The sequence below is a fragment of the Galleria mellonella genome, unplaced genomic scaffold, assembly GCF_026898425.1.
Source record: "Galleria mellonella isolate WM207_F2 unplaced genomic scaffold, CSIRO_AGI_GalMel_v1 utg424, whole genome shotgun sequence".
Classification (NCBI taxonomy): Eukaryota; Metazoa; Arthropoda; class Insecta; order Lepidoptera; family Pyralidae; genus Galleria; species Galleria mellonella.
In genome coordinates, this window is record NW_026442097.1 from 1,671,211 (window position 1) to 1,682,924 (window position 11,714).

At 35.9% G+C, this 11,714-nt stretch overlaps 2 protein-coding genes across 3 annotated transcripts in view; both read left to right on the plus strand.

The window, feature by feature from the left end:
- LOC116413730 (uncharacterized) overlaps positions 1–7,910 on the plus strand; it is a 30,381-nt gene extending 22,471 nt beyond the window's left edge. For both annotated transcript variants that reach the window (XM_052898285.1, XM_052898286.1), the window contains exons 3-6: positions 2,005–2,136; positions 3,240–3,312; positions 4,239–4,312; positions 5,486–7,910. In XM_052898285.1, the coding sequence (XP_052754245.1) occupies positions 2,005–2,136; positions 3,240–3,312; positions 4,239–4,312; positions 5,486–5,998 (792 nt within the window). In that variant the 3' untranslated portion in view covers positions 5,999–7,910. The remainder of the gene's footprint in view (positions 1–2,004; positions 2,137–3,239; positions 3,313–4,238; positions 4,313–5,485) is intronic.
- An 810-nt stretch (positions 7,911–8,720) lies between these two features.
- LOC113509293 (zinc finger protein OZF-like) lies at positions 8,721–11,714 on the plus strand. The gene is made up of 2 exons (XM_026892609.3): positions 8,721–10,029; positions 10,404–11,714. Exons 1-2 carry the CDS (start codon positions 8,810–8,812, stop codon positions 10,834–10,836), a joined length of 1,653 nt encoding a protein of 550 aa, XP_026748410.2. The 5' UTR covers positions 8,721–8,809; the 3' UTR covers positions 10,837–11,714.

Genomic DNA, 11,714 nt, shown 5'->3' on the forward strand with positions numbered 1-11,714 from the left:
ATATACTTAGATTTAGTAGTTTAGTTTTAAAATAAAAATAACTGGTATTACCACAATTGAATTTGGTTTTTTTTTTGTGGGACACAACCTTATTAATTATAACTGCGCAGTTAGTATGTATCTAAACATAATTTGACACCTCTACGCACACTATGACACGATCTCTGTAATATAAAACTACCTAGCCTGAATAAATGCTGATCGCATTCTTTGCACGACTCGTGCAAGGAAAGATTAAAAGTGCAGACCGTATAAAAAAACTGTATTGGTTAATGCCTATATTGTGTGTCTCTGTGAGACAACAATAAACATATAAATACCAATCCAGTCCAATAATAAACATATAAATCGAGCATTCTCCAACAATTTATTTATTTAGATTGATAGAGCCTCACAGAGAGATCCCAAATTGCGTCGGCTTTAAAGCTTAGTGAAGTTCAGGTGACTGATTGTTCAAATAGATATATAGATAGATACTCTTTATTGTTTCCTCCATAAGACTACAATAGTAAACTTATAATAGATACAAACAATTACAAGAAATAATCACAGTGAGAAAACAATGGGCGACCTTATCGCTAAGAGCGATCTCTTCCAGCCAACCTTTGGATGGAGAGCAGTAATTATTTATTCCTTGTTACACAATAAAACTTTGTACAAATGGCGAGCTTAATGCCATATGGCATTCTCTACCAGCTACACATTAGGTGAAAACAGAAAGCGTATGTAAGGGCAGAGGTGGTAAAAAATATGTGACAATAGTTTATTACCTTGTCTGTTATTAGCTTTCTGTTCTTATTTCCTTTACTGATCTTTGCCATGATTCAAATTCATGACACGTACATTAGAGAATTGAAGACTAGTTGCTTTTTCGTTGTACTGATGGATTCACAGAGCCAATTATATAATTATGTGAGTTATTTTAATCTGTTATATATCGACATTACCATCCTACTAGTGGGGACTGGACTCCCCATAAGATAAGTATAGTATATTACGTTTGGCCACGCTGGCGGATTAGCATAGTGCTTTTATTATTTAGAGGGGAAAGCGGTTGTTAGCAACGGGCTCAAACCAGCTCTATGGCTAGCAATAGCTACCAGGTCGGCCTCCGCATGGCTTCCTGGACACTTCTTTAGAACTCATCACGATGTGTCAACTGACCAGTTTGGGTGGAGAAGGGATTGTTAGTAATGAGCAGTAGCAACCCCGTTGTTAACAATATACCCTATCAGGTGGACCTCCACGCGGCTCCCCCTGGTGGAAATCATAGTGATTGATTTCTCGTTAAATTTGTGACTATGTGCCAACTGACCTGCTTTTATCCTCACCTATCATCTCTCACTGGTGCCCCGCCATTCCAGGGAACCATTCCAATATCATCCATTACAAAAAAAAAAAACTAAACTCACCAGGCCCTCTCAATAAAGTAGTGATTATTCAAAAGTAAAAGGTAGTTGCGTGGAGTAAAAGTAAATATGGTTTAATATTAATGTTCAGGTGTGTGTGTGTGTGTGTGTGTGTATGTATGTGTGTGTGTATGTGCGCGAGTGAGTGTGAGTGTGAGTGTGCGTGTGTGTGTGTGTGTGTGCGTGCATGTGTGTGTGTGCGTGTGTGTGTATGTGTGTGTGTATGAGAGAGAAAGAGTGTGTGTGCGCGTGCACGTGTGCGTGTGTGTGTGCGTGCGTGCGTGCATGTGTATGTGTGCGTGTGTGTGTATGTGTGTGTGTATGAGAGAGAAAGAGTGTGTGTGCGCGTGCACGTGTGCGTGTGTGTGTGTGTTTGTTTGATTAGATATAATATTGTTAAGAATTGTAGCTTTAATAAATTTCGACAATTAATTTCAATTTGTAACATCTTATTTTACGAACGGTCAAAATATATTATATTCGAATTACAAATAAATATATGATATATTTTTTGTTATATTTTACCCTTCCTTCTCTCTTTTATATCTGCCTCTATGTTGGACTATTGTTGACATATGTTGTGATTGTCCACCAGCTGGTGTGGTCGACCATATGCGAGGAGGTGAACAAGCGGTGCGGCGGCGAGCGGCCGCGGACCCCGGCGCAGGTCAAGATGTGGTATGAAAACTACAAGAAGAAATGCAAGATGCGCGCTCACGATGTACAGGTATTTCATTTTTTTTTAATAGATGATAATGGAATGGTGACCCCGCCTGCGCTAACAGTATACGCTGGCGGGGCACCAGTGAGGGATGATAGGCGATAGGGATGAGATAGATCCCATCCCAATATATAGATTATAGATTTTTTTTTAACAACTCAGAATGGCAAACAAGCTTACGACCCACTTGATGGAAAGTGGTAACCGTCGCCTATAGATATGAACAGTACCATGGACATAACAGAGTATACTGTTTCGCCCATGATACCCCCCATGCGTTGCCGTTCCTGAGGACTCGGGTGTTATTCCTCTGTACCCAGTAAATTCACGCCATATCCCACCAAGTTACCTTGTGTTCCATTTGTCTGCTAGATAGGCTGTCATATCTATCTACTTACTGTATGGATAATCTGGTAGTATTGTTTTACTGTTACCCTATTCCCTTTGGCCGCAACAGAATATCAGTGCTTTGCTCTTTTGAGGGCGAAGCAATAAACTGAGTTGTAACCATTTTGTGTTACTATGGCAGACGCTCAAATGAAAAATTGTACTTAGCTTTATGTATTTTTTTTAATCATTTATGTTTTTTCGCTTTTTATGTATGTATATATATGTTGTAATTTATGTGCTCTAAGTGATGCAAACAAATTGTCTATCTAGATATACCTTACCTTACCAGAGGGAGTTTTTACAAAAGTCGTTTGCTTGGGTACCTCTGTCCCATTCGTGTTTTAACCGTGAAGCAGTTGTGTTTGCATGGCTGTGTTTCGGTTTGAAGGGTGTGATATGGCGTGAGTTTACAGGGTACAGAGGAATAACACCTGAGTCCTCAGGAATGGCAACGCATGGGGGATATGAATGACGAAACAGTTATGTCCATGGTACTGCTCACGTCTATAGGCGACGGTTACCACTTTCCATCAGGTGGGCCGTCAGCTTGTTTGCCGTTCCAAGTTGTATAAAAAAAAACACTCGTTCTTTCTCATTCATTTTACGTTCCGTTACAACAAATATTGAATACATTAGAAATATTATGATATAGAATTTATTAATTTGTGAAGTAAATGATTATAAATTGAGTTTACCATTAATTGCATTTGTTGTTGCAGCAACCACAGCCCGACCCGCAGAATCTGCTGGACGGCATGCTCTGGCAGAACGTTCATCCTCTGGACGTCAAAGGTGCATACAGCCTTTTTTTTTAATTCTTAATTATTACAGGCTACAGTGACCTAGTTTGTTAAGCATTGAATTTACAGGGTACAGAGGAATAATATCTAAGTCATCAGGAATGGCAACGCATGGGGGTATCATGGGCGAAACAGTATACTCTGTTATGTCCATGGTACTGCTCGTGTCTATAGGCGACGGTTGCCACTTTCCATCAGGTGGGCCGTCAGCTTGTTTGCCATTCTAAGTTGTATAAAAAAAATGTTAAGAAACAAAATCTTAGCCTAATGTTTTTATTTAATAAGTGATAATGGAATGGTATACGCTGGCGGAGCACCAGTGAGGGATGATAGGTGACGATTGTTAGCCCATCGTGACGAATTCAACGGAATTGTTCACGATGGTTTGAAACCGCGTGGAGGCACCTAATAAGGTGTATTGCTAGCAATGGGGCTGTCAAACTCCATTGCTAACCCATCCCTTTCCCCCCGGGGCACCAGTGTAGAATGATAGATGAAAATGAAAGCAGGCCAGTTGGCCCATCGTGACAAATTGCACTAGAATTAACCACGATGGTTTCCAGGGGGAACCGCGTGGAAGTCGACCTGATAGAGTGTATTGTTAGCAATAGCGCAGTTAGACCCCCATTACTGACAATCCCTTTCCCCCTAAACCTAATGTTAGTATACTTTATAATCAAATAATTATGTAAAATAATAAATAAATTTGGTCACCCCTGAAGCATCCTATTTGGTATACATACATACAACAAACGTTTTAATTTTTAACTCTTAAGGGCTTCTACCTTCTTCAGATATATTCGACCTACTGATTTCATAGATAAGGTTTCATCTGCCTTGTTTACTCACAGAAAGAGTGAAATTAAATTGTTTATATTAATGCAAAATATCTCAAAGGCTGTTGTCTCCATTGTGCAGATGAGGATGGGGAGCCGGCTGCCAGCGCGGAAGGTCCTCATAGCATTAAAGATGAAGACTGTGTACCGGTTAACGTGAGTATGACACTTAACAGAGTTATGAGGTAACAAACAAGAAAAAAGTTCAATAGAAATGACAACCCTTTTTTGATGTCGGCTAAGGCAACAGACACCTGTCAAGGACACGAGTAATGAAGTGGACGAAGAGAGAGTGAGAAATAAGTAGTATGTGTGTGTGTGTGTGTATATATATATATATATATCCATGTATATATAGCTATCAAGAATTGTAATTTAATATGTATTTGTTATTTTGAATAATTTATTAACTTAAATGAAGTATACTTTAATTGCCTGCAATGCTTCATTCCTCTTTCCATTATGATTACATCCTAACACACTTATAATGTTAGCTATTTTTTATTGAACTAAAAAAAATATTTTCAAATAAAATGTATATATATATATATATATATATATATATATATATATATATATATATATATATATATCCAAAGGTTGCCTGGAAGAGATCGCTCTTAGCGATAAGGTCGCCCATTGTTTTCTCATTGTGATTCATTTCTTGTAATTATTTATATTTATAATAAGTTTACTATTGTAATCTTTTGGAGGAAACAATAAAGAGTATCTAACTATATATGGTATAATTAAATTTCGCAATAACGATAAAAAATAGTTTCTATTTTAGTCTATGTTTTTTTTTTATACAACTTAGAATGGCAAACAAGCTGACGGCCCACCTGATGGAAAGTGGTAACCGTCGCCTATAGACACGAGCAGTACCATGGACATATTATTATTGAGAGGCGAGCTTTATCAGACAGATGTGTTATAAACTATTCAAACACCGAGCATAGCCTGCTCCTTTACTGGGTACAGAGGAATAACACCTGAGTCCTCAGGAATGGCAACGCATGGGGGGTATCATAGGCGAAACAGTATACTCTGTTATGTCTACGGTACTGCTCATGTCTATAGGCGACGGTTACCACTTTCCATCAGGTGGGCCGTCAGCTTGTTTGCCATTCTAAGTTGTATAAAAAAAAAAGTAAAATGTTGCTTTTGCAAAGGGGCAACCGTGTAGGAAATTGTGGTCGCAAAAATTCACGTAACCTTTCTTCCCTATCGATTGTCGATCCTTCGAACTATGCAACCAGCCCATTGCCCCTTCAGCTTGCTTATTCTTCTCGCTTGAGTATAAAATAAAACCTAAAATGTCCGTTACAGATGTCAAACGGCCGATTATCAAGCACGAACGACAGCGACGACACGATGCCAAACGTACTTGAGCCCCAGGTGCAAATCATCCCCCATTCACCCCCCACGCCCCCCGCCCACAAACCGCACAACCCCCTTAACCCGCACATAGTCCTAGCGAACCCCCTACACGCAATAGAACAAGCGCGCATACAACAAAACCTAATCCACAAACTAACAGAGATTTCTAATACTCCATTAAATTTAAGCCACTTGGACGACGATAGACGAAAGAATGGACACGAAAGAACGAAAGAGAAGCAAGACGAGCAAATTAAACACGACAGCGGAACGGCAACAGAGGAGGAGAGGTTGTATTTCAGTGCCAAACGGCAACACGCGATATGGGAGCACGAGGCCAAAATGAAAATCTTAAACATGGAGCTGAGACAGAAGGAGGAAATATTTTCATTGCAAAAACAACTCTTTCTCATCGAGTTAAAGTTGAAAATGGAGTTTTTGGAAAAGGCTGGCTTGAAATGAGGGTAAGTAGCGGCGACGTCGGACGACTGGACCCTAAAGTTGTTGTCTGTGACATATCTTTTTGTTTTCTATTGTTTTTTTTTTTTACGAAGTCGTCTTCCAGTATTCGTCTTAAATTGAAATTGTCCGGTTGACCGACCGCGCGAAATAGTCATAGAGTGCCATGGTTATTGTGTAATTATTGTTAAAAAAAAAAAAATTTTGTCTATGAAATATTTTTAAATTACACCACCGAACGGTGATAATCATCTTTGCCTTTTAAAAAGTATGACGGGTTAGTCTATGGTCTGATGAGTACAGGTACAAAGTTGTTCGCGGCGAACAATATAAGTATTAGTATTGTACCAAAATGGGTTTCGAAATGTGATTGTAATAATAATATTTTTTTAAAAAGTTATTTTCATAGCTTATTTTGTATGTTAATTTTTTTTTTTAGTTGTAGCAACTTTTTAACAAAGGTTGGCCATTGAGGGATGTACAGACAATACTGAGAATTTTTTTAAACAAGATCATAATGTTCGATTTTTAAAACACTTCAATGCTAACCGATTAATTTTTTTTCACTGCTCGAAGCAGCGACATTAATGTTTGTAGTATTACATTATAATGGCAGCTGTCGCATAATTTATCGCATAATTTGTTAATATAAAATAAAAACTGCCAAATTGTAATATTGTTATATTTTTAATGTTTTTAGTACTTAGTTCAAGTCGGAGGACTTTAGAATTTATGAATACCCAATTTTTTGGGGGTCAACGTACTTTTGACAGCGCGTGGCAAAAAAAAAATATAACCTAGTCTTATCAAATATATAATTATATGGGCAAGTTATAGTTTTATATTGCAGGAAATGTAGGAGTTTGCACGTTTTAACCAGTATTTTTCTACAAATTGACTGATCAACAGTAAAATTGCTTAGCAAATAATTTATTATTACTTATCTACTTATCGTTTGGTGAGATTATTACAAAATTGAAACCGCATACAAAATGACCTCACATGGGAATAATATTTTTATATTAAAAATATTAGATAGATAAATATGTTAAAGGTTAAAATATTTGTTTAGTTTAATGGCGTTAGATTTTTATATCCAGTGATATAAATGTTCGTAACGCAATGTGTCTTGGTCGTTTTGCGGTTTGGTATTAAAAAAAAATTTTTTTTTTTTTTTTTAAAGATTAAGGAAAATTTAACGGCGTCATATAATTATATATTACAGTCAGTGCCAATAAAGAGAAACCATTGTTGATGTAATTATAAATAAATATGATGATATATGTTAGTTATTTACATATATAAGTTTTACATTAGAATGCGAAAAATACGTAAGTTAGACATATACGGAAAAATAAATTCGACACAATATGATATTATTAGGGTATATAAAGATGAAATATATACAGTACAAACGGATAAATAACGAGATATAATAAATATTACCTCAGAACATACAAACATACAGTGTATTGTAAATATATAAGCAGTAGTTGTAACTTTTTAGAAAACATTTTTATATGAGGGCGTCTTACACCTTCTTTTATGTTGTTTTTGTGTCAAAACGTTGCCAGTGACATTATATTAAAAACGAGAGGAAAATTTAATTTTCGAACAAATTTCTTTGTCCTTCACATTACCCAGTCCGCGATGCTCAATTTTGAACCTGGCAACATTACAATGTAAGAAAATTTTATGGCAATACTGTTAAACCATTTTAAATAGCGATTTACTATATGTGATGTATTTACGATCTCAATACAAGTTAATTTTTAACTCTGGTAACTCTACTTCAGTATGTAACGTAAATTAAATATATAATATATATGTATACTAATTTTTATTCGGTGATCACTTAAGTTAATCTAATTAAATTGGATATTATTGAAATTAAATAAAGAATTTATTTTCTGTTCCAATGTTTTTTATTCTATTAACAACAATGTACCAACTTCATTTCAGTATAAGTGCAATGACATGATGAATTTATGAACACGTCATACTCGGAAACGGTTGCGCTTGTACGCACCAAACTGTTCAAAAATAGTACAACTGGTTTTAAAAGCCAATATATTGCTTCTGTTAGTTATTATTCAATCACCAGAGGGATACTTTGTAAAAAAGTGGTTTGCTTGCACCTCTGTCCTATTCGTGTTTCTATCGTGAAGCAGTTGTGTTTGATTGTCTGTTTTTCAGTTTGAAGGATGAGATATGGCAGTGAATTTACAGGGTACAGAGTAATAACACCCGAGTCCTCAAGAAAGGTAACGCATGGAGTATCATGCGTGAAATAGTACACTCTGTTATGTCCATGGTACTGCTCATGTCTATAGGCGATGATTACCACTATCCATCAGGTGGGCCGTCAACTTGTTTGCCATTATAAGTTGTATAATAAAAATACAAATTTTCGACATCACTATTATGGTAGCTCTTTTACATAAAAAATTAGAATGCTATAAGAATGCAACCATACTATCCTTAATCTAGAACAACACGAACGACGAAATTATAAAATAAAGTATCTCTACATATTAATTATTCTAAACTTTTAAGATATAACTATTTTAAGGAATTCTGAAAAAGATTTAATAAAAAGGGTAATTCTGCCTTGCTAACACACAAAATAAATTTTTCTACTGAATATCAGGCTGTATGGCTTAGTTGCTTTGGCTTTACCATTGTGAATAAATTATAATATTACAGTAGTAACTGTCATCTTAAAATGTCACGCAGCGTCATTGAATTTACTAATTGTTATATTGTTTTCTTGCATAAAATATTTAAATTTGAATAAATTATACATGTAATATAATGGCGAACAAGATAAAACCGAGTGCCATGAATATCTGTAGAGTCTGTTTAAGTGAATCTTCTGATATGACGTCTTTATTTATGAAATTATGTGATGATCGAACTATAATGGAGGTACTTAATTTTGTGACAAATATTGATGTTAAAATGTGCAATAGACTTCCCAAACAGGTATGTAGTGAATGTAAAGAGAAACTATTCAAAGCTGATGAGTTCAAGCGTCGCTGCATCGAATCTGAAAACATTTTGAACGACATTTTTACCTCCTACAAAAGTGAATTGGACAAGACGTTAACACCTAAAAACGCAGTGATTAAAGAAGAAATACCATTAGAGACCTTCGATATAGTAGTACAGGAGCCTTTGCAATCAAGTCTAATAGTAAATAATGAGAAGGAATTTAAAAATGATTTAATTTTCAATGAAGTGTCAGAGTACAAAAAGGTAAATGTTAATAAAAGTAATATACCAATTAAATTAGATAAAAATGAAGTCATAAAACAAGAAGTAAAAGAAGATATGGAATTTCATAATGGTGACGCAAACCATTATGACGATAACTCTTTCGAATTAATAGAAAAAGAAGAAAAAATTACGTTTGAGATTGAAATAGACAAACCGCTAATGAAAAGTCCTAAATTAGAGAAATTAAACTGTAACAAGAAAGCATACAGGTGCCACAGATGTGATATAAAGTTTGATAATGTCACTGAATGGAAATTTCATAGGAAAATACATTCTGGAAGTCAAGGTGAAGAAATACAATACCAGTGTTCTATGTGCAATAGGAAATTTTCAAGGAAATCATCACTCACCAACCATTTGAGACATCATCAAGTAAAGGACAGTGTTATGTTCACATGTGTGACTTGTAAACGTGAATTCAAGCACCAGGCACATTTGGACAATCATATATTATCTGTGCATACGCGCAATGAAGGGTTTACTTGTACGTACTGCACTACAAGTTTTACAAATAAAGAAAGTTTAGAGTTGCACTTGGAAAGTCATAAAACAGAGAAAAAACACCAATGTAAGATTTGTAGTAAGTCATTCTACATGCAATCTACTCTTACGGACCATATGCGGACTCACACGGGTGAGAAACCATACCTCTGTTCGATATGCGGAAAAGGTTTTAGTCAGAACAACAATTTGCAGCAGCATGTGATGAGGCATCAGGGCCACAAGCCATTCAAATGTGAAGATTGTGAAAGAAGGTTATTATTTCTTTTTATTACAATTTTTATTGCTGCTGGGAATAGTAAATGAGCTCAACTCTTGTGTATAGCTGATGTCAGCTGTTAAAACTGAACATGCTTCCACCTTGGGAAATTATATTAGTAGTTGCCACACTTGGCAAGTAGATTGGCAATCACAGTTAGGCTTTATATGTTTTAAGAGGGACAGTGCTGTACATTCCTAACCCTCCCTTAGTCACCTCTTATGACACCCGTGGGAAAAGGCGAGATGACCCATTCTATGCGGGGGCACACAGCAATAAAAAAGTAACATGAACTTTTATAAATATGTATGTAATTTTTACTCTTGTTTAAGCAAAATAATTTATCATTTGTTTTCATATAATTTCCAGCTTTGTAACCAAAGGCGAGTTGCAAGCGCACAAAAGGAAACACAGCGGTGCGCATCCTTTCGTTTGCGACGACTGTGGAAACGGTTTCACCACGTCCAGCTCATTGGTCAAACATCGCCGGATACACACTGGTGAGCGACCGTACCCATGCGAATTCTGCCCCATGAGGTTCAAAGCGTCGAGTACATTGAAAAACCATAGAAGAACACATACAGGGGAGAAGCCATACCAGTGTTCGCATTGCGAGAAGGCATTCGTGCAACGAAACGACCTAGTCAGTCATATAAGATGTCACACGGGCGAAAGACCATATGTTTGTACCACATGCGGCCAGGCGTATAGAAAGGCGTCCAGTTTGAAAGTACACGTCAAAGTGCATAATAAAGAGAAAGATATAAATTTGTCTATACTGCACGATATGTCGGTTGTGTAGCTTTGCCCAGATTCGAGTTTGATTTACTTTAGTGTGTTCATAGCAATAAAAAACATTTCGCATCTCTAATCATTGGGACCAAAACAGGTTTTTATTTTGCTCGCGGAACTTTTTTTGTTCAAAATGGAGTAGATTGTTTTTTTTTTAAAGTTTGTTACTTCATAACTCTATTGTTGGGTAATGAGAAGGAAAGACAAATGTGATTCTAGTAGTCCCCGCGTGTAGGTCTACGTGATGCGCGTAAATCTCACCTGATTACACTACGCGTTTAGGTTTATCCAGATCTTTATAAGATTTGATCTTATATATATATATAATGCGACAGATTTTGTAGCTATCTACTCCCAAATGTGATCCCAGAATTGATCGGAAATATGGATAGGTCTAAGAACAAGGAATTACATAGAAGGAACTTTAAAGCATATGGTTGCCTCCTTTCTTTTCATGCAATGTCAATTATTTATCAATGACAAATTTTACAATACTAGATTATTTTGTTTAAAAAATTTAACTACTGAATCCAATTCAAAACAAAAAAAAAATTTGCTATAAAAGATATATAATATGTTGACACTCACGTGAGTGGCCAATGAAATAATTTTTATCAACAATTTCTATATCTACTGCATAATATTTTGTAGAATAATATTATGTAATAGGTAATCATCGTCCCACCCTTATCCCACTTATTATGGGGTCGGCGTAATATGTTTTTTGTCCATGTTACAAAAAGATTTGGCTTATAGTTTTACGACCGGCCGCCTGCCTGACGTCAACCCTCTTTGGGAATTAAAAAGTTAAAATTATAAAAAAAAATCCAAACACTAGTAGGTTATTTAAAAAAAAAAAACTTACTTCAATTGTGGCAATACCAGTTG